This window comes from Carya illinoinensis, chromosome 4, assembly GCF_018687715.1.
Source record: "Carya illinoinensis cultivar Pawnee chromosome 4, C.illinoinensisPawnee_v1, whole genome shotgun sequence".
NCBI lineage: Eukaryota > Viridiplantae > Streptophyta > Magnoliopsida > Fagales > Juglandaceae > Carya > Carya illinoinensis.
The window spans coordinates 3,850,283-3,877,159 of record NC_056755.1 but is presented as its reverse complement, the minus strand read 5'-3'; the positions used below and the strand labels follow the sequence as shown (position 1 = coordinate 3,877,159).

General features: G+C 36.7%; 5 protein-coding genes across 15 annotated transcripts; 3 read left to right on the top strand and 2 right to left on the bottom strand.

Moving 5' to 3' along the window:
• The first annotated feature begins 3,116 nt into the window (after positions 1–3,116).
• Positions 3,117–10,239, top strand: LOC122306973. Of its 8 annotated transcripts, none has more exons than XM_043119558.1 (10): positions 3,126–4,049; positions 4,154–4,215; positions 4,372–4,482; positions 4,805–5,054; positions 6,212–6,283; positions 6,407–6,474; positions 6,604–6,748; positions 7,043–7,123; positions 7,215–7,304; positions 9,766–10,239. In XM_043119558.1, the coding sequence occupies exons 3-10, from the start codon at positions 4,463–4,465 to the stop codon at positions 9,841–9,843; spliced, it is 804 nt and encodes a 267-aa protein (XP_042975492.1). In that variant the 5' UTR covers positions 3,126–4,049; positions 4,154–4,215; positions 4,372–4,462; the 3' UTR covers positions 9,844–10,239. The 8 variants fall into 8 exon arrangements, with proteins under 8 accessions (XP_042975490.1, XP_042975492.1, XP_042975494.1 ...); XM_043119560.1 differs by having other exon boundaries at positions 4,154–4,246; XM_043119559.1 differs by having other exon boundaries at positions 4,154–4,274.
• A 1,371-nt stretch (positions 10,240–11,610) lies between these two features.
• Positions 11,611–16,249, bottom strand: LOC122306972 (eukaryotic translation initiation factor 5-like). Of its 3 annotated transcripts, none has more exons than XM_043119552.1 (2): positions 16,088–16,249; positions 11,611–13,581 (listed from the first exon to the last, which is right to left on the bottom strand). In XM_043119552.1, exon 2 carries the CDS (start codon positions 13,206–13,208, stop codon positions 11,880–11,882), a length of 1,329 nt encoding a protein of 442 aa, XP_042975486.1. In that variant the 5' UTR covers positions 13,209–13,581; positions 16,088–16,249; the 3' UTR covers positions 11,611–11,879. The 3 variants fall into 3 exon arrangements, with proteins under 3 accessions (XP_042975486.1, XP_042975488.1, XP_042975489.1); XM_043119554.1 differs by having other exon boundaries at positions 15,960–16,103; XM_043119555.1 differs by lacking the exon at positions 16,088–16,249 and adding an exon at positions 14,754–14,902.
• An 832-nt stretch (positions 16,250–17,081) lies between these two features.
• On the top strand, positions 17,082–21,265 carry LOC122308144. The gene is made up of 7 exons (XM_043121330.1): positions 17,082–17,236; positions 18,889–19,009; positions 19,354–19,413; positions 19,521–19,568; positions 19,669–19,722; positions 20,728–20,785; positions 20,877–21,265. The coding sequence occupies exons 2-7, from the start codon at positions 18,917–18,919 to the stop codon at positions 20,918–20,920; spliced, it is 357 nt and encodes a 118-aa protein (XP_042977264.1). The 5' UTR covers positions 17,082–17,236; positions 18,889–18,916; the 3' UTR covers positions 20,921–21,265.
• A 603-nt stretch (positions 21,266–21,868) lies between these two features.
• Positions 21,869–23,018, top strand: LOC122307490. 2 transcript variants are annotated; one of them, XM_043120398.1, is made up of 2 exons: positions 21,869–22,544; positions 22,639–23,018. In XM_043120398.1, exons 1-2 carry the CDS (start codon positions 22,403–22,405, stop codon positions 22,905–22,907), a joined length of 411 nt encoding a protein of 136 aa, XP_042976332.1. In that variant the 5' UTR covers positions 21,869–22,402; the 3' UTR covers positions 22,908–23,018. The 2 variants fall into 2 exon arrangements, with proteins under 2 accessions (XP_042976332.1, XP_042976333.1); XM_043120399.1 differs by having other exon boundaries at positions 21,927–22,408.
• Positions 23,019–23,197: 179 nt separating this feature from the next.
• LOC122307489 (EEF1A lysine methyltransferase 2-like) lies at positions 23,198–26,797 on the bottom strand. Its single transcript, XM_043120397.1, has 7 exons — positions 26,451–26,797; positions 25,709–25,837; positions 25,151–25,351; positions 24,638–24,734; positions 24,116–24,219; positions 23,843–23,894; positions 23,198–23,636 (listed from the first exon to the last, which is right to left on the bottom strand). The coding sequence occupies exons 1-7, from the start codon at positions 26,666–26,668 to the stop codon at positions 23,412–23,414; spliced, it is 1,026 nt and encodes a 341-aa protein (XP_042976331.1). The 5' UTR covers positions 26,669–26,797; the 3' UTR covers positions 23,198–23,411.
• Positions 26,798–26,877: the final 80 nt, after the last annotated feature.

Genomic DNA, 26,877 nt, shown 5'->3' with positions numbered 1-26,877 from the left:
TACTAGAAAAACGGTTCACTGCTCCTATCATGGTATTGACGGCCTCAGGAGAGAAGATTGATGATTGATGCGTCAAGGGTTCCTGATTCAAGTCTGGAACATTAGTGGAAGAGAATTGCTCAGCCATTCTATCGTTGTGGAAAAACAGAACTCAGGTCAAGAAGTGATTATTTTTTTGGCATCCGATAGATGAAAATGATCATTTTTTTATAGAAACTCGGAGCCTTCAATCCCGTTTGTCAACAACATCAGGCGATTGTTTAAATCTTCAGCCGTATTAAATTCATAGAGTTAGGCCTCGAGGCTTTGCAGCACTTGTCGGGTCACGGACGGCTCCATTTTTCAACTATCTACAGTGACTATTAAACGCATCGTTTTCTTCAGTCCATTTTCTTGTTGCGGATCCTTTTTAATGATGCCAAAAGGGGGAGAAGTGTTAGACTAGAACATTAACATTGTTTAAATTGCTAAACTTGTTATATATGCTTGGAATTATATTTATACTTTTGCTTGAAAAACTAACGCATATTTTCAGGGGGAGCTTAAGTATTAATATAGGTTTCAAGTTCTATCAAATATTTGTCATCATCAAAAAGGGGGAGATTGTTGAACTCAAGATTTCAAGTTTCATGTGATTATAAATCTACACATGGATTTTGATGATAACAAATGAATTCAAAGAATAAAGAAGTCTCAAGCTCAAGTTGTCTACACAATGGAGTCAAGCACATCAAGGAAACAAGCATGAGCAAGAAGGGAACAAGTTCACATTAAAATTATAGAGTAATGTTGTAAATCTCTTCAAAATTCGAAATTAGGATTAATGCTCAAAATTAATATTTTATCATAAAGCATTAAAATACATTTTCCACATGTGCATGAATATTTTTGAAAATTAAATTTGAAAATTTTGAAAGATGATTGATTGTCATCTTTTGCATGTGCATGCCTTGATTAAATGGTTGAACTTTGAAAATATTAAAGATGATTGATTGTCATCTTTCACATGTGCATGTTTTATTTGAATATTTTCAAAAGTGATTGATGCTTTTTTAGACTTATACAAAAAGTAAAAGATTAGGTTTGAATTTTTTGAAAATGAAAGTGTGCTCATTTTGTCATATGCCAAAAGTAAAAGATTAGGTTTGATTTTTTTGAAAAAGTGAATGATGTTGTCTTTGACAATTGAGAAAGAAGAACCTTTTATTTGAATTCTTTGAAAAAGTGAATGATGTTGTCTTTGACAATTGAAAAAGAAGAACCTTTTATTTGAATTTTTTGAAAAAGTGAATGATGTTGTCTTTGACATGTGAATCTTTTTAAATTTGAATATGAAGTCTCATATGCCTATAAATAGATCATTTGAGAGCTTCACATTCACAACACCAAGAGCATACAACATTCATTCAAAGCTTTCATTCTCTCTTCTCTAAACATTGAGCCTTAATCCTTGTTCATTTTGAGAGATATAGCTTGAGCTGTATTGTTTTTATTTCACTCGTTGAGGAGTGTTTTCTGATAACCTACCCACTATCAGCTTTTGTATCAGAAAAATGGTGTGTATAACCCTTGTGTGTGTAGAAAGTATTCTACACAGGGAATAGTTGAATCACCACGTGTAAGGTGATTGCAAGTGTAGAGGGTGTTCTACACGGATCCTTTGTAGCGGTGTTGTTCAAAGGTGTAATAGGTTTCTATCTCCACCTGAAGGAGGTTGAATAGTGAATTTGGGAATCCTCAAGGGGTAGCTTGAGGCGAGGACGTAGGCAGTGGGGCCGAACCTCGTTAACATACTGAGTTTGCTTCTCTCTTACCCTTACTCCTTATATTTATTGTTATTTCATATTTTGTTTATATTTTATATTATATATTTGATTTATAATTGTTAATTTTTTTTAATACAACTCAATTCACCCCCCCTCTTGTGTTAGTCATCTGGGCAACATAACTCTTTAAAGATAAAACCCTACGGGGCAGCCAAATTCAGGAAAGTCAATCTTATTATTTGAAGAACAATTACAAGTACTAATCAATTACAAAACCTTTGCAATTCGACTCTCTTACTTGCCTATACAAACGACCCGTTTGTCTTCTACCACAGTAGCAGCCAGAACCTCTGCCGATTTTCAAATATTAACTTCCTTTCTGGAACTCCAGAGGTTGAAATCCAATCGATGTTACTTCACCCTCAAAGCACGATCACACTCAAGAAGATATGAAAAATTTCATGAAAATTCTCAAGTGAATTTTCTCTCATAAATGCTTAGAATATCCTCTCTGAAATTCGTAGTTCAAAGTGATTGAAAAGATACAAAACCGAATCCCTTTAAATAGAAGGTCTGAAAAGAGTTCTAATCGCAGTAGGACTCTGTTGACGGTTAGCAACAGACGCGAAAACGCGTCCCAATAGACTGCTAATATTTCGCGATAATATCTTCTGTTATTGACTAAATTCTGTTCAGCTTTCTTCTTGATAAATACTAATCTTCCAGAACTTGATCTTAACCTCAATGACTTATCTAAACAACATCTAAGACTTCTAGATAGACTTAATATTGTTTAGATATAAATCAATACTTATTTTACATTCATCCAAATTTAATCAAATAATGATAAAATAAATCTTATCATTCATCTAAATTTAATCAAATAATGATAAGATAAACCTTATCATTTAGTCATTTAATCCTACCCAATTTTTACCTTTACAAAAACATTTTATTTTTCAAAATGTAATATATATATAACCTATAAAGAGGATCATATAACCTATATATATTTATTTATTATTTGTGAAATAGTTTTTCTACTCATGATTCTATATTATAGATATATTAAAAAAATAATAAAATAAAAATAGACGTAATATAGAAGTATGAATAAAGTTTCTTTTTTTTTTTTAATATATTGCATCCATATATGGTCAAAGCTAAAGATGAAATTTAGGGAAGGAGAATATGAAGTTGGGGGCCCATGTTTCATTCATGCAATCAGATGGTACACTTGGATTGGAAGCTCCACAACTACTGCGCCTGCTCTGCTCTCACGAGTCACGTCCCATTCCCTTACTGTACGAAACCCAGTCTCTTGCAATTGAAAGAAAAGCCCCACTCACGCTTCTCACAGACACACTCATATGACCGAACCAAACAAACAAAAGATGAGATGGGATCATTATACCGACGAAAATCGATTGACAAAAATCAAAATTGTACGATAATACACGACAAATACGGGAGGTGAGAAGCGGTAAAAGTAACTACAGAGGAATCGTGGCGGTGATGGGTTTGGGCTTTCCGCCGTTAGAATCTCTCTCACACCTTTGCCTCTACCTCCCATTTTCCCCACTCGCAACGCACTAGAGAGAATCATTACAGAGAGAGAGAGAGAGAGAGAGTTTGTACTTTTGGAATTGTGCGTACCTTTTTGAGTTCTTCATATTTTATTAAGCATTTCTACGAAGTATTTGGGTTTTCTTTAGCGGGATTGTTGTGGTTTTATACCACAACACTCAATCTCTTGCTTCGCCTAATCATATGGGCGGAAGGAAGCAAGTGCTGCTTTCTTCGCTTGCAGAATATTCCATTCCAATTCTTGTAAACGTCTCTCATTGTGTCCCTCGTCGAATTTTCCTCATATTTATTTAATGTATCTCTATTCTCTACGCCAATCATTTTGGAGCTGTTTTGTTTTAAGCGTGCTCTTCTATGCATCAAGATGACACCTTTTACAAACCGGCTCTCTTCCCCTTTCCCTATATGTCTGCATTTGGAAGCTCTTGGAGTTTGTGTCTGGTATGGGTTTCGCTGCCACCACGGTGTTTTCTGAAGTTAAACATTGGGTTGATTATATTCTTTTCGACATTTCAGTGTGGTCCGTTAACCGTGTGACTTCTTTTCGACATTGGGTTGATTATATTCTTTTCGACATTTGAAGTCGCATCCCATATTTGGGTTTGCTTTCATTTTCATCTTTCGCTCTTTTTTTTCTTGAAATCTTTGTCACTTCCGCTTCCTGTTGTTTTTAAATTTTAAGCTCTCGATTGAAAGGTAACTCTACTAATCTCTCATTCCGCTCTATTTTGTTGTTTTTCAGCTTTAGATCCCTTATTTTTCTTTTTTTGTTTGATGGTCCTGTATTGATTTTGATGCAGCTTCAGCCTTCAGTATTGCTCTTTTGACGGGTGACCACAAATCCCTTTCTTGATTTCTTCCAGTTAGTCTTCTGTACTCTGTGCTGTCTACTTGTATGGGTTATGATTTCTGCCGTTACTAGTTGGGTTTTCGATGTTCCGAACTCTGATGGTTACCTGCTTTTTTTTTTCAATTAATTAGTGATTCTAACTATCGGACGGTTGCTGTGAAACTACAGGAAGTCTAAAGATACTAATGGGAATCGATGCTCTAAGTCTACGTTGTTTCAGTTCTAAAATATAGAACTAATAATTGATTGGACCGACTGAATGCCAAATAATGGGAAAATGTATGCTTTCATAATCTTATGATTTATTCCGTATTTCTTGCAGCATCTAGAGGAACCATCTTCTTGTTTTTCTTACTTTTCATTTGGCAACAAGGTTTTGTTCCGGGCTCGTATCATGCCTTTTTGTAATGTAGATATTTTCATATTGTTTCTCTGGTTTCCTATATCCTAATTAGTTCCATATTATCACGCTGTGGGAACTGTTGGACTTAATTTCATAGACTTCAGTGAAAAATAAATAGTCTGCAATCAGGTTTAGTCAGGATTTTTAACTTATATTTCTTTTTAATTTTTTGAATTCAAATTCTTTGCTAATTTGAAGGATGGGGGATCATTTTGCGTTGCTGGTGGATCGGTTACTCACTGAATCTACTCTTGAAGCTGCTATTGAGAGCAAATACTGGGGGCAGCAAACCACGCCCTCAACAAGCAAAGATCTGTTGAGTTCTGCCTATAGGATGGATGTCGATAGTAGTTTCTCACCAAGTAAATTGGTAGAGTGTAGGATCTGCCACGATGAGGATGAGGAGTCCAACATGGAGACGCCTTGTTCTTGCTGTGGCAGCTTGAAGGTCAGTAAGTACTTAGTAGCTTACTTTGGCAACTATTCCTTTGAAACTTGAGGCTGGTTCATTGGAAGTTATATTGATTTTGTTTATAAATATCTTTATGATAATGTTAGTCACTGAAAAAAAGTTTCCAGACAATAAAGACTTGATTAGTCCCATTTTAGCTTAATAACTCACAATGTCTGTCATATGCTGCGGTGAATTTTTGAATTGTTGCATGATGAGAAGAATGCTTAGTTGTAAGATGATTTTCACCAATCAATTTCTATTTATATAAATTTATTTATTTATTTTTTTAAGTAGTACTCTCAAGCTCCAAATTATGCATTTTGCATTTAGCAGGATCATAGATCCCTGGCTTCATGTAGTGGGTTATTATCTTTGTTTAAGAATACCAAATTGCAGTGCAATGGACAGGTGTTTTCCCCTGCGAGTTCAAAGATTTGGGTGACATCTCAACCGGATGTATCTAGCTTGACCAATATTTTGAAATATTTGGTGAAACTTTTGAAATTTCCTTCTGCTGGCATAATTCCTAGTAGGATGTTTTAATTTTCTGACATACAAGCGTGTTGTATGCTTTTGTAAACAACTAAAATTGGATGTTTGTATAGAACTTTTGAGACACAATAGTTTGACTCAAGCCATTATCTTGTGCCGAATTTCCTCAATATTTTCCATCAATATGTTGTTGAGTTTTTTACAAACATGTTGCATGCTTTATGAACAATTAGAGATTTCCAATTGACTCTCTTTTGGTTGTCGATGAATATTAGGTTGTTAACGCATATGTGAAATTCTCTTTTTTTTTGGGATGACATTATCTTTGGCGATTGCAAACTCAATTTATCTATCAACCATCTAGACTCACAGTAGAGCTGATAGGATGCTGATCTCTGGACAAACATATCTTGTCATAAACATGGAGCATTAGTTATTATGTTTTAGAGTGAGCATAAGCAGGCATGTAGTTGACTTGTGGTAACGGAGTATCATCCTGGACTATGGTATAAATAGGCATATGAAGTTATCTTTAGTGTTGATTGATATTTGAGGGAGATACTGGTTGTGATGCTCTCTCTTATTTTCTGGCATTTAGTGTTCCTGCTGATTTTAGATGGATCCAAAAAATGAGTAGCTTCCTTTTTAAAATGTTGCAGCATGCACACCGCATATGTGTGCAAAGGTGGTGCAATGCAAAGGGAGATAACATCTGTGAGATTTGCCTCCAGGTCTGCCATTGTTTAAAATCCTTTTTTCTGATTATAAATCTAGTAAGTTTTTATGTTAATCTTCTCGAATCATAAAAACTTGTCACTAGCTCTTTTCTGCTTGAACATAATCTGAAACTTCAGCAATATAAGCCCGGTTATACAGCACCTCCTCCCCTGTTTCACTATGGTGGTATTCCAATTAACTTCAGGTATCCTTCACTTGGCTGTGCTTGATTTTCACTGATATTTTTTATTTTGTGTATGGTGATGGAACTTGGATTTGTTTTCTTTAATTCATTGAAAAATAATTCATGATCCTTTGGCGGTACTCATATCAGCGGAAACTGGGAAATGTCTAGAAGGGACCTGCACAACTCTCAATTTATACCAATGGTTGCTACTGATAGTGAAATTTTAGACACTGATGAATATTCAGCTCCCACTTCAAGAAGCCTGCTTTGCTGTCGAGTAGTTGCTATAATTGTACTCTCTCTCTCTCTCTCTCTCTCTGTAATTTATTCAGAGTTATCCTTTTTCTGCTAGTCAATGATGTAATTTATACATAAATAATTTCTATTTTAGCAGATTCCAAATAATGTTCCTGTTTGATACTCATTATTTTTTATTAAATTAGAGTATCTTTTGAATCATAATTTTGATTTTGCCCTCAAATGGAATATGTGCCCCTAAATTCTATTACTTGGCCTTGCATTTGAAACTTTTTAGGCTGGCTTACCATATCTTACCTTTATCACATTAAGGTTGTTCTATTTGCAGTTTATGGTTCTTCTGCTTTTACGTCATACTCTACCATTCATAATCAGTGGAGCTGGAGAATACTCATTGACATTGTTGACGGTATGGTTGACTAAGACTGTTAGATTAGTGAAAGAAGATTCAATGGCTTAATAACATAAAAGAATTGTCTAAAAGTGTCTTTGCATTGCAGCTACTGATGTTGAGGACCATTGGGATTCTTTTGCCCATCTATATCATGGTTAGAGCATTCACTGCTATCCAGCGTCGACGACATCATCAGGTTAGTGATGTACCTAGTTTTGCTAATGCTCTGACAAGTAGTTGACCCTTTTTTTTTGGGACAAGTAACCTGCAGAAACTGTCTCCATTTTCATTGTATCTGTATTGGCCATCCTCCACTTTGATAAGCACCAAAGTTTGTCAACTCATGTTTGTTAAAGACACCATGTTGCTGTCTAAGTTTAAAAGCTATATTGTTATAAAAAAAAAAAAAAAACTAGCTTTTAAAAGTCTTCCTCAAATAACCAATTGAGCTGTACAAAATAGACGATGTAGGCTTCAAAACACCTCTCTTCCTGCCAAAATTTTCAGATTTGGTTTAGAAGACAATGATTTCACAGCATCCAAACACTCTGTTAGCCCGAAAGGTAATTCTGAATGATTTGTTTTCCTCCGGTTGGTATGTGTGGTTGTTTGGGAGAATTAATTGAGTAGATCCTACAGGCAGTACTGCTAAATACATCTGATGGTTGTCAAATTACTTCTTCATTTGAGATGGGTTTTCTGTGGTATCTTTTAACTCGTATTCCCCCCTGTTTCATAATTTCGGCAGTTCTTAACTTCTTGTAAAAGGTCATTGGTACACCGTGAGCCAGTATTGTTGCGTTTTCTTCCTTTCAGAAATATATATATATATATATATATATATCCTTTAGAACTTACAGTTGCAAGAATTGGACAAGAAAACAAAATTCACTTAGAGGGTCATTTCATTTAGAAAAAGGTCAGCAATTGGTTAGTGTTTTTGGAATCTAAATTCTTATAAATGCTTCTCTTGCAAGACTGGTGAAGCCCTTTAACTGCCTCTCACCTGCCATATCTCGCACTATCTATAGTTCATTCTCTATGCTCTATAAATGCTTGCCTAGACTCTCAGGTATCTTCTTTGCCTTTGAAGTATTTGGGCCTCCCTATGGGAGCATCTTTTAAGGCTAGAACTATTTGGGATGGGGTAGTGGAGAATATAGAGAAAAGGTTGGCTGGCTGGAAACAGATGTATTTATCGAAAGGGGGCCGACTCACTTTTATTAAAAGCACACTTACGAACCTCCCCACTTATTTTTTATCATTGTTTCCTTTGCTAGCAGGGGTGGGGAACAAAATTGAGAAAATCCTTAGGGCATTTTTATGGGGGGGGGGGGGGGGGGGGGGGGAGAAGAAATTCCATTTGGTCAGATGGAAGACAGTTTGTGCTCCAATTGTACATAGGGGGTTGGGAGTGTGCGACTTGAGAACTTTTAATAAAACTCTATTGGGGAAATGGTTATGGAGATATTACTCTGAGGGGGATGCATTGTGGAAGGAAATCATTGTAGCTCCTTATGGAACTGCCTGGGGCGGTTGGTGTTCCAATGAAGGGAGTGGGGAGTATGGTGTGGGATTATGGAAGTTTATAAGGAGGGGGTGGCCTTGTTTTGAGAAACATATTCAATTCATTGTGGGAGAAGGCAATAGAATCAGTTTCTGGCGGGATGTGTGGTGTGGAGATCAAGCATTGGAAAGAGCTTTTCTGAACCTATATTGTATTGCTGCTAATAGGGAGGCTTCATTGGCAGATATGTGGTCTCTATCATGGCACTATTCAGTGGAATGTTCTTTTCAACAGGGACTTTCATGATTGGGAACTACGTCTGTATCAGATATTCTCAGCCTCCTATACTCAATGGGGACTCCTATGGCACAGGATGATCGTGTAAAGTGGAGGTCTAATAATCATAAGAAATTTACTGTAAAGGCATATTACAAAATTTTGATCACACAAAATTTTGCACAGGGTGATCCTCCGTTCCCTTGGAAGAATATTTGGCAGTCTCGCGTGCCCTCCAAAGTAGCCTTCTTTGTTTGGAACGCGGCTCTTGGAAAGATCTTGACTATTGATAATTTGAGGAAGAGGGGGTGTATAGTGATGGATTGGTGTTATATGTGCAAAAAGAATGGAGAATCTGTGGACCATCTTCTATTACATTGTGAGGTCACAAGGGAGATATGGGACGGGATTTTCCAAAGGGTCGATGTTGCATGGGAGGGTGGTGGATCTGTTGGGGTGTTGGAGGAAGTTACAAGGTAGCCAACAAGTAGTAGCAGTATGGAAGATGATCCCACTATGTATCATATGGTGTGTTTGGTCGGAAAGAAATGCGCGTTGCTTTGAAAACAAGGAACGCAACATGGAGGAGCTAAAGAACTTCTATTTTCAAACTTTAATGCTTTGGTTTTCCGCTATTATATTAAATGGGGACAATATTCATGATTTTTTACCTTTAATTCCTCGAGCATAGAATGTATCTAGGTATTTTATGTATACTTCCTGTGTACACGGGTCACGCCTATTATATTCTGAGCAATAATAATTATCTTTTACTTAAAAAAAAAAAAAAATACAATAAGCAAGTTATTTGTTGATTTATGCCTATTGAAGACTGACATTGTGACTAATTCTATTTGATTTCTCTCGTGTCTAGGATTCTCATTCCATTGCCACATCAGATGGGACAAACAACTTACCTCAGCATCAATCACGTTTTATTCGAGTGCTGTAGTTGCTGTAGGTTCCTATCATGCTTGAAGAAATCAGAAAGAACTCGTGAGAAGAATGGCGGCCTTGTGGAATGTGATACGAGGGAAATCAACATTTTGTGGACTGTGATAGTGAGGAACTCAACCTTCCGCTCCTCCAGATTTGGAACCCAGGTTGAAACAAGTTGGGGCGGGAGATGCTCAAAATGATAGGCTTAATTGTGCCACTTTTTCCTGGAAGAAGCCTTCTAACCAAGTACACCTATCAAGATATATGAGAGCTATGCATACAAAGTATAGTTAAAGGGATAATGAACTGCATATATGAATGCTACTTAAACAAAATGGGCAAGCCAAAGTTAATGTCGCATACTATGTTTGATAGCAAAGATGGCAAATGCATTCTATAGTTAATACTACCACCAAGGCTACGGGCTTAATGGTTAGTGTGGTAACAGTCTCCGGTGGTTTGGCGGATGACAGATCATGGTTCCAGTCTCATTAGACAAAAAAATGTCCACCATTCTCGTCCATCGTTGAAGTACTTTACTTTCCTTTGTGGGATTGGAGTTAGGTTATGACTCGAGAAAACCTGTAGTTCCTTGTTTAACCCTCTCTGGAGAGGTTTCCCAATGTGTGGGGGATGAAATTATGGTCAGGCTTTAGAGGATGCTAACCTGTAGTCTCCCCTTCCTTAATCCTTTTCTCATTGAAAAAGTATAAACGACTAGATGGGTGGGAGGGCTAGGAAACAACTTTACATATACAATCCCGTCCCTTTCCTCCCTCTCACGGTTTTGCAAGGAAATGTGTTTTCTTGCAAGTATTTGGTTAATCAAGCAATTAGGCTATTGCTCATGTGCTACGTTGCTATCATTATCATCATTGGCATGGCAAATGAGCCATTTACCACCACGAATTTTTCAAGGTTTTTGTTGAATCTCCCTCTCTCGTCATATCAACCACCTCTCTTGAATGACGTCAACCACATGGAGGCCTTATGGTTCGAAAAGAGAGACATCTGCAACAAAGGTGGACAAGAGGTACAGTGTATTAAGAAAAGTTTTTTATTTTTAATTTTTTTTTTAAATAAATAAGCAATTGAAATTTTATTGAAGAGCGCAGGGGCTTTTAAACCAATAGAATTACCGAATTAGAAACAAATAAAAGATGTAAGAAAATCATGAAAACCCAGCTCACTAAAATCTATAACAACTACCCAAAGAAACAGAGCATTGAAGGTCTTAAATCTCTTCCATCGTTCGGCCATGGTCCTCAAAATTTTCTTCAATGGCCATCTAACAAACACACTGCTGCAATTTGTAGGCTGTCACATAATCCAATCCTCTCCAATTTACAAGGAGATCTACTATCCTTCTAGGCAAACCAACTCGATCAAAATTGTCTAAGAGGCTCGAACAACCTCACCATATAGTTGAAGGTGTTCTACAGACGTCCAACTCTTCCAACGTTAAACTTTAAATACTGTGTTAAGATTAACCATTCCCACTCCCCATTTCCGAGGATGGTTCTTGAATCCAATACAGAAGAATTCATTCAACCTAGAAGGACACGGACAAAGAAGTACACACGTGATCCAAAAATATATCTGGCACCCTGCAATGCCGTTTGGGTGAACAAACATCCATCTGCTTTCTGCAAGTAATTCACCTAGAGCAACCATATTACAGACTAGAGCAAGGAATGAATAAACTATTAGGTTAAGATGCTCTAAGAGACATAATCTGTTAGCAGGCTCGAAATTATGCAAATTGTACATTCAGAAGATATTAGAACAAACACAAAGATGAGTTTTATTCTTCTTAACAATGTGAAAATGAGTTGACATGAACACACATCCATTATAAAAGAGGACGAAGTTTTGACACAACTAAACATGCACTTAACAGACAGGAAACAGAACCAGACATAACAAGCAATTATGTTGAAGGCATCATCTAGGATAGCAAGGACCAGAAGACAGCCATTTATTCGAAATGCAAGATAAGGTAGACTCCTGCAGGGAAAAAGAGTTACTAAAGTGAAATAAGAAGACACTTCATTCCTCTTCTGATTCTGACTCAGCACTCTGGAGCCAATCAATAAAGGGCCTAGCATTCTTCCAGATCTGAGACCCCTTGTTGCCTCCCTTCATCCCTTCTTGATACCACTGGACAATGAACCCTTCCTCCAATATATCAGCATCATATAGTGCTTTCAAAACTAGAGCAACTTCCTTCATCGCACCTGTGTTTGACTTCCTCCTGCATAACTCCTCAGTAGCACGAAGCAAGAGCAACTGCAATCCCTCATCCTGAGCAACAGCAGTAGCAAGATAGCCCTTCTTCTTGATGGCCTCCTTTGCAAACCCCTTTTCAATGCCATCAAATAGTCCCTCAATCAGAGCAGTCATCTTTTCCTGGGCAGAACCGGAAAGTGATCCCAGAAGGGACTGCAATTGCTTCGCTGAGACACCTTTCTTCAGATTTTCTTTCACCTCATCAGCAAGTGTTTTGTGATTGACTGAGTTTCCATTTTCAGCATTTTCACTTAGTTCATTTGCTGCTGCAGGCTTCTTCTCTGCCTCATTTGTAGAAAGCATGACCATATCAGCTGTCACTGCACTCAGTTGTTCTTGGATGCGCTGCCTAGCTGCCTCTAGTGATGTATCCGTTTGCCATTGAACATCATCATCCTCATCGTCTTCATCAACTTCTTCCTTCTCATCAATTTGACTGAGAGTAGGTGATGTGCGATCCTCATCAGAGCCACTTGCTTTCTTCTTTGAAGATCTGGCTTTTGTGTTGCCATCCTTCAACGACGTAGTGCCCTTCTTCTTCACCTCTTTCTTAAGTTTCTTTTGCTCCTCATCAGCAGCCTCACCTTCCTTCAGTCGCTCCTTCTCAGCCCTCCTCATAGCCTTCTTGTCCTTGGATCCCTTCTTTGGTTCGGAAGGGTTCTTCAGAATGAAAGTAGTGAGTTTGTCCCTCATATCCACATCTGACACAAAGCCACAAGCAGCACATTTCAGTTGGATCATCTGAGTTTTGGTAATCAGAATCTCAGTCTCAGGGTTTCCACAACCATAACACTGCACATATTTCTTAATGAAATTCTCGAGAAGGCCAGAAAGTTTAGGAGTGTCATGGGCCCCATTAACAAGAGAAGTCCCAGTTTTCTCATCAAATTTAGATTGTGCTCCAAGCTCACAACCAAAGTACTTTGTGGTGTATGCAGCTGGTCTTGCCAATGCCTTTGCAATATCGACCATGTTGACTACGTTTGTCTTGATGCCATTTCCTCGACCCTCAATTTTAGTAACCATTTTGGGCATCTTATACCTGTAAAAGGCATCATCATTATTTCCACCAATGTTCTGTAAAGCCATCTTGACCACAGTTTAAAATCGTATGAAAGATATACTGAATGTCACAGGGAGCAAATGATAAAATTTGGAAAATAGGGAGCAGCAAAATTATCTTCTAAGGGTTTCTGGACAAGATAAGACTGGTCTTCTGCAGTGAGGAAAGGTTGTATACAATTGCAACCATAAAACTCATGATATTCCGAGAATGGCCCAATATGCATGCAGCCAATCCTTTGAGATATTGATCTGTTCTTTTTCCTTGACGAAGGACAGTATTCTCCTAGCAACCCAATCAATCCCAAATAGAAGGTGGCCTGTTCGGACATAAAAGAAACTTCAATGTTGACACCTTCACCTTGAGAATCTGCAAATAGCAGCAAAACCGGCAAGCTTCCTGTATCAACAAATTTCAGAAGAAAAAAATTAAGTAAACATTGCAAATACAGAAGCAAATTCTCTAAATATCAAGTTATGGAAGTAATGATTCCACTAGAACACATAAAACAGCAGTCAGCTTGGAAGTAGAAACGCAGTAACATAACTTATAACATGTAAAAATGAACAAATAGCTCACATTTACTCAGAACACAATCTGCATATTAGTGGACAAAGATTGATAGTTTTTTTTTTTTTGGAAGGAGTGGGTGAAGATTGATAGTAAAAGCCAAAAACTTACAAGAATAAAAGGAATGTGGACTGGAAAACTTTTTGACTGTATTAAGCTTGCTCAAATTCTCACAAGTTTCCAAATTCAAAGAAGTCTTACGTTCACACTAAGATGAAAATCGATTCAAAACTTGAAAACATTTCAGCCTACATGTGACATTTTTATCATTCAAGTCCCTTGAGAAGTTGATCTCAACAAAGAACAAATTGGCAGACCCAAAAAATTGATCACAACACAACATAGTTAATCTTCAAGGTCACACATTATTCCATACAACCCAAAAGATTGATCTAAATCGATTATCACACTAACTATATTATCTCTACTAGAATTTCTTTTATAAGAATTATCTGTACCAGGAAGACCCACATAATCGTTTAAACAACATACAATTATTGTGTCCACCAATGTCTTGCAGTTTTCAAATGCTCTCTCTTATGAATTTGTTCTAACAAAAATACATTTAATGTTGTCTGACACTCGTAGTATAGTAAAATTTATGCCAAATGTTAGCAATAAAATAGTAGTACAAGGATGGAAAGGAAAAAAAAAAAAAAATCTCTCAGCAGTTCGACATTGATTAGGCATGATCAAACTCATTAGATATATATTCTACCAGCCCGTTTTTTTAATCATTTAATTGCAATAAAATTTGGAATGGATAGATAATCTCTACCAGTCATTTTTTTTTTTCAACACCGGAACCTCACCAAGGCCCTTCGGACCCACCCCTAGGGTCCGATACACAACCCCTGCCAGAACCATGTATCATGTATTGGGTAATCTAGGACCAGCTCTGCTAGGGACAAGCGGGGTCTGCAAGCGGGGGGTAATCGGCCGTACTAAAGTGCTTACGTGGAAAAAAAATAAAAAAAAATAAAACAAAAATCAGAACTCACTCTCTCTCTCTCTCTCTCTCCTTCCGATTTTGCTTTCTTGCCATTTCTAGTTGCAGGCTACAAAGAGAGTGAGAAGATGCAGGTTATATAGAACAAAAGAGTGGCACATAAAAGTTGCTTAGCTGATGAGAGAGAGAGGGAGGAACAGGAAGCTGGCCTCTACCACTTTGATCCTTCTCCAGATCTTTCACACATAAAATAAAAAACAGCTGCTAACCTGAAACACGTGGAAGTGGAAAGCTAACTTGAAACAGAGCATAAAAAGCCATAGGAACTGGTGGAAGGAGATATAATGCTAGAAGGTCACCGGTAGAGGGAGATGAATCCGGAGATGGCGCTGTGCTTGCCATCTAAATCTCTCGTATTTCGAAATCGTTCATGAATTCACAAAATCCACTTAATTCTCACTCAAAAGCTAAACTGTAATCCAACCTCAGCGATTAATTTCCAATCTTACGCCCAACCCGAGTTTCATAACTTGAAGAAATTTTCAAATCACCGAACTTTTACCAACCAGACCCCAAAGACCACGCACTCTCCACTCTCAGCTCATAAACCTCGTCCACTGCAAAACCAACATGTCTGCCTAGGTTTTGAGCACAAGTCCGATTACCAATCACTTCTAAAAGCAAAACCAGATGGCCTATTACTTCCAAAAGTTGGGCGGGAAGGGAGAGAGAAAAGTTGGGCGGGTGGGATAACAAAAGAGAGAGGAGAGAGAATTTTTAAAAAAATATTATTTTAAAATGGCCGATTGCGTGCCGCTTGTATCCGGCGCTTGCAAAAGGCATTTCTCTTTCACAAAATAAACTTTGGCAGGAACTCACAACCGAAATTTATAAATAAATAATTGCCACAACTAAGAACAACAAGCATAATCTGTAACTTGAAATAAATTCAACAAATAAATAACTACCTCAGACAGGAAAAAAAAAAAAAAAAAAAAACTCAGATACAAAGAGAAATTCCGACCAGTCAGCGAAGTCACTGTCATTGTCCTTATACTTCCATTGCAGAATTTAAAAAAAAAATATATATATATATATAGAGAGAGAGAGAGAGAGAGAGAGAGAGAGAGAGAGAGAGAGAGAGAGAGAGCTGCGATGGCGTAAGATCTATAAGCTATCCGATATCAAAATTAGGAACAGAAAAGCAATCAGCTACAAATATCGAACGAAAGAACCAACGTATGCCTAGGGCTCGCACCTGATTTTGATCGAGATCGAAACTTAGAGGGAGAAATCGAATTCTAGGTAGAGAGAGAGAGAGAGAGAGAGAAGAGGGACGAGGGGCAGCCCTGAGAGCTGGTTTGATACAATGCAAGTGAGAATTACCTGGCACTGCTGTCTGCTACTGAGAATTAAAGTATTTTCCTTCGAGAAATGCTTCTTGAATCTTGATCTTGATCTTGATGTTAATCTTGATCACGGCTGGAGAAATGATTTTTTGTCAACTTATGAATCGGGACAAAAGTAAGTTAGAACATTTATGAAACGGAAAACCCCAAAAACAAAAAATATATATATTTTTTCAAGGTCAAATATTTTTAAATAGAATTATTGTTTTGAAAAGAGCAGAATGTAGGGCTCAACATTCTCTGTAAATCCCTTTCAAAAAAAAAAAAAAAAATTCTCTGTAAATCAGGTAAACGAATATTGTTCCATTTTATTCTATTAATATATATATATATATATATAAAGAGAATTTTAGCTGGAGGATAAATAAAAAATAATAATTAAGGAACAAAAAAATCTAATTTTGTTGGCAATTTCTGCAACTTATATTCTATATGACAAAATTAAAAAAAGAATTCACAAATTTACTCTTTTTATAAAATATAATATTTTAAAAATAAGAAATAATATTTTTAATCGTGAGTGTGCAAGCGTTATATAATAATTTAAAAAAAAAATGAATAAATACAAAACACATATAAAAAAATTAATTTTTTAATAATAGAATTTTTTCTTTTTTAAAATAATTATACGACATCTGCATATTTAATAACTGTACGTAACATTGCTATTTGAAAATTTATAACTATACATATGTGTTTTGGATGAATTATATTCTCTAATCTTTTGTAAATATAATTGTAATCTAATTTCACAAATTAATATTTGAGAATGTAAAAGGTGTAGGGAATTATTCTTTTATTATTATTATGTGAAGGCTCCTTCCAATATTTTTTTCTATTTTCAAGCCAAAAATTTTGTGGTCACAAGATTACAGAGCCGAGCGAGTTGAGTTTGGGAACTTGATTAGGCAAGCTTGTCATGCTGTCCAGATCAGATCTCCCCACGTCATCATCTGGACCCCACTACGGCCACCCCTCTTCTGATCTCAACCCTTCATTCTTCTACGGCCACAAGAAGCACCCCCCCTCTCTCTATCTCTCTCCTCTCTCTCTTCTCTCTTTCGCTCTCGCGCTCGGTATCGGCATCGGGAGCCAAGAAGAACAGCTTCGGAGCTACTTATAATTGGTAACGCTTCCACTTGCTGTTTATCTATCAATATATCTGTTTTAAAATGATAGATCGCTTGCATTTCTATCCTCTTCATGATTTCTAATCAATTGATTTGTGAAACTTCTCCTGTCTGTACTTGGATCTTCGCTCTTATGCTCGTAGTTATTGTTTTTGTCTTTTTTCTTGTTCCTTTTTTGGTTGTTTGAAGCTTAGTATATCGTTGAATAAAGAGTAGCTCCTTCGAATCTCTGAGTTGTTTTTGCCATTTAAGCTTGATTTAGAAAGAGAAGTTCTGGGGCTGTAATGCGGATCTTTGAGGATCACGAAATATAGGGAACGTAGAAAAAGGATCGAATTGAAGGAGAATGACAATAAGTAGAAGCAACCGAGTAGCTAGTGATTTCTGCTCTTTATGTCCTCCTCCTCGAGCATGGAGGTGAGGAACAACATTGACAAAACCCAGACAGAAGCCCTTATCACTAAACGATTCAAGCAGATAGGTAGATGTCATTAAACTATATCCGGACAAAATACTGAGCCGTGACCCAACTCACATTGGTAAAGCCCTCCCTCCCTAGCCTTTCCCTTCGGTCCTTCATAACAATAAAAATAAGAAAATCAAATGAAATAGAAATTTGCTCGAAAAATATAAATTGGAACATATACGATTTCTTTCTGGGGCTCCGCCTTTGCTCTCTCTCTCTCTCTCTCTCTCTCTCTCTCTCTCTCTCTCTCTCTCTCTCTCATCTGGGCTCCCATTGGCCATTAACAGAGCTCTGTTCTTCGATTTGATTCCAGCTTCGTATGTCCATTTGATCTTTGCCGATGTTGTTTGGGATTTTAATTTTCCTGTTTGCAGTCTCGATTTTGTGGTTGTGCTTGTCGGCGTCTTGGATACTTTAAAGTGTCTTTCTTTTTTCTTTTATATCTTTGTTGCCTTAAGATTTTGGCTTCTCGTACAATTTATTTACTTATAAAAAAATATATATATATTTTGGCTTCTCTTACCTGATTGGTATTCTTTCTTTGTATCTTTTTTAAAAGCTATATCCGTCTTGTCTTTTCTTCCTTCCGTTTGCTGAGGCATTTAGTTATGAAAGGTGCCATACCGGAAAAGTTCTAATATGGGTAGCTACTTTCAAAGTTGTTAACAGTGGACATGCTTTTCTAAAGGAAAAAAAAAAAAAAAAAAACTAAAAGCCAAGCAGCCCTCACATTAAATTCTTTACATGTTGATAGTCCAAATCTTGGTTAATCTCCTGGATTAACTGATTCATAATTCTGTTTCTGTGGCGCAGAAGATACCATATTTTTATACTGTATGAGTCGTCATATTTTCATTGCTACTTAGGGCTTTGCCATTTTTGGTCATGTACAGCTCTTGTAATTTTTCTAATTTCTTTTAATTTGGAGCAACTATCTCATGTTTGATATCACGTGCTAAGGCTGGGATATTCCATCCTTCTGCTTTGACGACCTCTATTTTAGTTACAATTATGTCCACTTCAACCTGAAAATAGAAAATAAAAAACTGTGTTTTCGAAAGGGTGCTTCCCCCCCTTCAGAGTTAAAATTTTAAGTTTTATTTGATTGTAACTTTTCAGTCTAAGTAATAACTAAATAAATCTTCTAAAATGTGAATGTGAGCGACTGGTTTCCTGTTGCAGCTATTTGGTTGGGTGGTGTAAAGTCATTATGTCAGGTGTGGAGGATATCAAAGAGCAAGAACGGGTGGATGGACATGTCCCCAGGGAGTCCGAGAAATCCGAAGTCTCACTTCAAGAGGAGGTCGCTTCTGTTTTTCTGGATTTCTTTACACTTTTTTTTTTCAAGTACACGAAAATTATCAATAAGAATAGACATAGCCCAGGTACACAAGTTGGTATACAAGAGAAGACCTATCTAGGTCATAATAATGGAAACAAGAAAATTTTAACATAGCCGGGTAAGCATGCATCTTGATCTACCAACAAACTTTTTATTGCATTTGGAAAGTTTCTAATGTACAATTGCAGCAATTTCTCAAACTCACAGTTTACTGATTTTATGATTTCTCTTGTATCCCATGTACTTGAGCTATGCTAGTATCATCAATAAAATTCTTATTTACTGATAAAAAATTATTTCTGTAGGAGGTAATAAAGAAGAAGTATGGGGGAATAATTCCCAAGAAACCACCTCTCATTTCTAAGGTGATTTCTGGTTCTGAAATTGTTGATTGCTCATCTGTTGGGGTTTGGAAGATATATCTATTTGAGTTGGTTTCCATCAAAATTATTTTGTTTTGGCTTTATGTCAGGACCATGAACGTGCTTACTTTGATTCCGCTGATTGGGCTCTAGGAAAGGTACTTTGTATAATTATCTGATCATTTTGCTTGTCCTTGACAGCATTGGGAAACAGATTTTAAGTTATTCAACTAATATCTTTTATGCTTTGGATAACAGCAAGGCGTTGAGAAGCCCAAGGGACCACTTGAAGCCCTTCGGCCCAAATTGCAGGTTTTTTTTTTTAATTAATTAATTAATTTTTTAAATTTATTTTTTTAACTTGTAGAAGAAATTTGTTTTGGAATTAGGAGAAAAAAGAGAGAGGGGGGGTTGGTCAAACTAAACTGGTCTCATTGGTTTAGATAATAGCTAAACCAAAATAAACTGATCCATTGAAGCAACCAGTTGGCCCCATTACACTAGTCAAAATGTAGTTGTTTGGGTTGTCATTTGGGTCAATACCATTCAGTCCATTTGTATCTTCCATTGCTGGTGACAATTTCAGTATTTGATTTTACATTTTGGAGCATTTAGTCAAAAAAACTAAAAGAAAAAGTGCATAGGATATTAGGTAATTGCCTAAAGAAAGTAAAACAAATGTCCTTGTTTTACATAGAAAACATTCAATATCTTTTAATACAATAACACATCTCGCATTACTTCATTTTTGTTGGTTTGTGAAAAATCCCAAACTGAAACAAATGAACCCCTCCTTTTTGAAGTTTTAATACCAATGCAACCCATGGTTGTCGTTTGGGCTCGGGTCCCTAGTTTCACCCTGTCCATTTCATCCTTGTCATGACTCTTGAATGATTAATGCTAAAGTTTGGAACTGAATTCTAGTATTCTGCCTCAATCTTGTACCCTGGTTAAAATAAATGACAACATCCTTTGGGAAGGGTGTTTGCCCCATAAATAGACTCATGCAAGCTTGTATTTGAGGACAAGGTGCATTAAGCATTCAATAAAAGTTGAATCAGTTTTTTTTCCTGAGCAGAAAGGTCTGATTAGATGATACCAATCAATGCAAGGTGGTAGGTCAAATGATTTGTTGAGGCTGACAGCATTCCTCTGTAATGCTATTAGAATATGGATCAGACTAAATAGAAGTCGTTAGAGACATCTACCTTATCACATCCATTTATAAAAGCTAACTTCTAAAATGAGTAAAACATTTATCTGTTTGAAATTTGCATGCTCTTCATGACATTATTATTGCATCTTTATATGATGTAGCCCACACAACAGCAAACAAGATACCGGAAGTCTCCTTATGCTCCGGCAGATGGTGAAGGTATGCCCAACCAATTAACATTGATTACTGAAATTTCTTTGTTTTTAAGAACTCTTTCTTACTACATTGACGAACCTTATTCTCTTTGTAGATGGAGGAAGCGCTCTATCCGAGGATGGGTCTGCCAATGTATGAGGCTGAGGCTGCTGGTGATCTTTAATCTTTTGAGGACTGCTGATTGTTAGTCTGATGCCTACATAGGCGATGAGTACTTTTATGTTGTTCTCCAGAATAAAGTTGGTGATAATGTTTTGTTGCAAGTCTAGAGGAACAAACAACAACGATGATGGAGTTGAGATTTATGGACCCTTAATTGTCGGCTGTTCCATGTGTTTTTCTTATGTGGGACATGTTGCTTGGGCACCTAAGTGCTATAGGGCTCCTCTTAATATATTTATTTCCTTCCTACGTACTTTAGATCCTAGAAGTCGGATAGAAACTCTTTAAGAAATATGAATCCAAATAATTTTCATTTCTTTATTTCTCGCTATTACGTGCTTACGAAGTATTGGGTGTCTGCTGTACCTAATGGTGAAAATAAACTTTTATTTTTTTATATTAAATTCAAAACAGATGAATTTTCAGATCCTATGGATTACCAATAAACACAGTGAAGCCGTTCAGATCAACAAGATGAATTCTTCCCAGCTAATTTTGTTTTTAATAATGTTCCAAGTCAACTTGTACATATCTTTTAATACAAAGGAACGACAATCTACCGGTGGCTTTTACATCAACAGATTATTTTTTAATGTTTTAATCCAACAGCTGTGAAATATGGAGATCACGGCTAAAGCAGCCACTTGTGCAATTTGTCCATAAACGTGACTCCAAAGTCAGCAATTAAATCGTTTACGTAGTACCCTATGCACCGAATGCACTATCAACTTTATATATATATATTAAAAAGTATATAGAAACGGTACTTATAATTATAAAGTATGTAAGTGTCTGTAATTATTTTAAAAAATATGGAATAAATATATGACTAATATAAAAAGAAAAAAATCTTTTTTTAATAATAGACCACACTTTTTTTTCAAAACGATTATACGACACTAACATACTTCATGATTGCATGCAGCGTTGCTCATAAATAAATAATAATTAAGTAGTTTTCAAACTTTTCCCCTAGTTTGATGTGTTTATCTAATTCTGTTTGGACATTTTTTTATATCGATCATTCCAATCCTATTTCTTCAGGGCAGAGTTGGTAATTTGGTCAATAAAACTAAAAAAATATGTCTCTATAGTTCTTTTATCGATCATATTTTCTTATGCAGACAATATTGAAGTTTTTGTTGACCAGCACATAATTACCAGCTCATCTCCCATATATTTAGACCTGGCCAGCCATGAAGAAGCACGTCTGCAAATCCAGAAAAGGTCTGAAAGTATTCTTCCGCTGCACCGCATTGCATTCTTCAAGAGAGGAAACCCTACTCAGAAATCTCTCTCGGTTTCTTTGTTTTCTTTAACCATTGTTCTTCAGATTTACATGTAAGATATATAGCAACAACATGGCTTCTTTCCTACCTTCTTTCCATGTTTCAATAAAACCGCCTCTCAGGAACTATACTCGTCAAGCTGTGCATATAAGAGCTCAGAGCTTTAGTAATGAAGGTAACTTTCATTCTGCTATCCATTTCATTTTCAGACACAACCAAAATGAGATGCGAGTATAAACAAATATTTCACCAGTGCCTTGGCTTTTATAACGTGAAACTTGGTGCTTGGGGAGAGAATCAAAGGATAACTGGTAACCATATTTCGATGCTTCCCTAAGATTCCTACTTAAGTATTGTTATGTTTATCCTTAGTGAAGTATTGATATTTCTTTTTATCCTTGTTAGGGAAATCTAGTAATATCGTCGATGCAAACTTGAGTGTTCTTAGAGACAAAGTAGAGATGCTTAAGACGAATGAGAGACTTGAGAGGTGTTGCAAATGTGAAAGTGGATGGAATTACGTCCGTGTGTACGATTATAAACTCAAAAGAGATAGAGAGATATCACAGTTCTTTGAGTTTGTGGGCATAATTTGTGGGACTCTCGGTTTCACCTGTCTTAGTGGTATTGTATGTCTTTGCCTAGTTTCCTTCTTTGTTCACTTGTTTCAGTAAGTTGGATTTTGTACAAAATGTAAATGAATCTCTCTCTCTCTCCCTCTCTCTGCATGCCAACATTTTTCATCCTTGTAATTATATAGTCGTGAATGAGAACTGGTTTCTACAGCTCTCCGATATTATTGATCCCAGAAATGCAGAAACTTTCCTGGACACTACTTGTATATAAGATATTATCTTAACAACATATGGGCTACATGCAATGTCAAATTAAGTTAGATGTGAAACATTCTAGTTAGTAACCGGACCAAATCGGACCGTTACACCCCTACCAATAGAAATCATGGTAAGCCTGGAGAAACCTCACCTTCACATTGATCAGCAAATTCATGATCTCAAACAAATTAACTGATACACATCACTGACTTCCCAACATACAGACGACAAGCATAAATTGTGTCAAACAATTTTTTTGTTTTTTGTTTTTTTTTTTGTTTTTATAGGTAAAAGGAAAAACATTTGACCAAGGATATGTCCAACAATGTCAAAGAACTAGCAATTTTAGTTCCGTAAAAATGCCACAGTCGCAACACGTGATCCCTCAGATCCACCAAACATGAATATTGGATATGAACGGACATGACTCAGGAATCGAAATGGAGGATCTCTTCCAGCTTCTTGATCCTTGGGTGTCTCAGGATCCTGCGACACACCAATCCTTCTCTGATTGAAACTTTCCACTTCTTGCATCAATTCGTCTTTTGTACTGTTACACGACGTGACAACCTAAGAAAGCATCACCATGATCAGATAGAAAAATGGTATATTATATAAGGTAATGATTCTTCCAAAGGGAATCTCCATCAATGAGGGCTGCTTGTTTTTTTTTTTTTTTTTTTTTTAAGCAAAGGGCTAGTCCAAATTACTTGGTACAAGTAAAAGAAACAAGGCCGATTCCGGAAACAAATATTATATAAATTAATGATGCTTACTAATATTCCACCAGAAGCCACCAATCTTGAAACTGAATCCCAATACATCATCCTGCAAAATCAGAAAACATCATTAATTAAATTACAAGTTAGAATTCACCATGCAGTGATTAGTTTAAAAATTTAACAGGAAAAAACTTTATTTATTTATTTATTTTTTCTTGGGGGGGGGGGGGGGGGGGGGGGGGGTTGTTTTAGGAAGTGAATGTAAAACAATTTTTCTTTTGAAAGGCTATATTCACAGCGCATGCAGCAGAGGAGGCTCCATGTTACCTTTTGACAGGGCCATCAGGATGCAATCCAATGGCATCTAAAGTTCCTTTGTCCATGACAAGTTGAAACTGCCTTTCCAACTTTGTCTCAAGAACATCATCAACCTTATAAGCAAATAAAGCGACACGGTTAAGTTTTTCTCAATGCATGATACAGAAGTTTTAGATGCAAAACAATCAAATATAAAAGAGTTCATTACATTAGTTTTTACCTTCCAAAAAATATATTGCATTGACCATTATCAGTAATTTCATCGCGGGATTATTAATTCAATCCTAGACATCATTAAAACACAAAGCGCCACAGATAAAGCACTTCAAACCCCTAAATCAAAGTGGGTGCTATTAATCACACCAATCTAAGATCAATACTGATAATTTGGTGATGCAAAAAGCAGGAAATCCTTCCATTTATTAGGGTACACAACAGACCATGGCATCAACACTACTAACAATTATAAGTAGTGAAAATTCTGCACATGACTATAACGGATCCCAACGTATTCTCAAAGTTTAGTCGTACCAAAAAACTAATATTAGGAAACCCATTGCGAGCAGCAAGGCTTCGAGCAAGCTGAATTGCCCCTTCACTATAATCAGTTCCTGTTAGATCAGAGAACCTGAATATAAAAACACTATTAGTTCCATTAAGTTCAATATGAGCTAACATTTGAAACGCAAATAAAAATTTCACTCTTCAGCCAAAATATTATAACCATCTCATAAGTAGGGCCTACATATATTATCATCTAATAAATATCCTTATTAAAGCTGAGTTTATCAATTACAATGAAAATAAATTTTTATTAACATACACAATCTCTATTGACATTCGATATTGCCAGACTCTCTGAATTAAAAGCCCCTACATGTATCCCACACAAGATTACAGGTATGTGTGTGTCATGCACATAATGTTTTCTTAAAAAGTGAAAAATTTACACAAGTTTTCTTCTGTAGTAATCATACATAACCAGAAATACACCTATCAATATATATATATAACCAGGAATACAATTTAAAATTCAAAGCATACCCCTGCTTAGCAAGTTCTTGAAGAAGCAAACCATTGCCAGTCCCAATATCAAGAACACCCCAAGTAGAGAGATATTTATCACCCTCCTCAACTCTCTCAAACTTGATATCATCAACATGATTTGGCAAACGACCTTGAGAAACACTAAAACACAAGCTTTTGGTCCAAGTAACAATTACTTCCACAACATCAGCTCCAAACCTATTGAAACAGAGTAAAAACAAACAAATAGATGAATTCCAGAGTGCAAAAACGAGAGAACGTAAGATTTCTTCAAACTCCCATCATTCTATTTCTCTGCCCTTTTCCTGTTCTTTTTAATTAACTATCCCTCAGAATATAATATTATAGTTCTTCCTATCATCTAGCATATCCGAACACTTTTTATTGGTAAAATTCAAACCTAATATCAAACCAAACCCTGCTCATCCTTAACTAACTAAGCAAAGCCCAATAAAACTTTTAGCATATTGTAACATTCTGTTGCTATACCCACAGCTCACAACAAACATTATATGAGAAAAAAAGAGAGAATCAAATATCCAAATTAACACTTACCAAACTTCACCAGCATGGCCATGTTCATGAAAATTTGCCAATTCATCTGCATATGCAGCATCCCAATAACACTGAAGGCCTAACATTGATTGCACAGCTTCTTCAGCATCTGCTTCCTCCTTGTCAGAACTGCACACACATCACGTGATTTCAAAATCAATATGCACAATCAGATACTAACGATTAACAAATAAGCAACACTTCAGCCATTTCCCAAACTTTAATTTTTAAACAAATAATCTGCTCCTAAACACTCAGGGAACCAATGGCAAGAGTTCAAACCATATCAGCATCTCTCGAATCGTAGATTCTTTACATATAATATATTCCTTGGCGACACTTCAAGTTGTAGAGCATCACATCTAGTATATTCCTCGGATTAACAGTAAACAAATCAGACTCGATAATGGATGAATTTGACAAAGCCACGCATCAAACTCATAAGCCCACCAGTTTCACGTTCCATTTCCGACGCATAGTGTTACATCTTTGTTTTTAACATATTCTGAAAAACTCATCGATCATTTCTAGGAACTCGATACCGCAATTGCACATCTAAATTTCAAACAGATTCAGAATTGCGCTTAATCAGGGTCATCGAGTTGAAATCAGAATTCCAAAAAAAATCGCAAAAGATAACGTTCAAAATCTCGTCTTCATCTTCTTTTTACGTAACTTTCCGATGAAATATCTCGCAAATAAGACAAAGCGGAGCGTTTACAGAAATATAGAGAGATGAGACCTGTAATCGGAGGGGGCACGGCAGTTGGCTGCGGAAAGGGCCTCGGCGGCGTCCGTCTGGCGCTGATCGTCGTCGAGGGTGCTGCCGTAGTCGCTTTTGATTGACCAGGAGTCAGCCGCCACGGAGCGGTCGTCGTCGGAGATCAGCTCGCTCACGGCGCCTCGGCTCTGCTGCGACGAGAGCTCCGAGTCCTCCGGAGATAATCGGATTCCAGCCATTGTATCTTATTTCTCTACAGACTACACGGAGAGAGGAGTTTTCCGAGAGATTGGGGGACTTGGGAAGAAGCAGCCGCCCGCGAGAAAGGAGGCGATGAAACGTGGGTGGGGGACTCTTTGGTCACTGACTCGCTAAGTTTGAACTTTGGGTTTGGGTCTTGGGTTTGGATCCTCCTAGCCGGCCCATCTCTCCATCCTTTCGGGTCCAA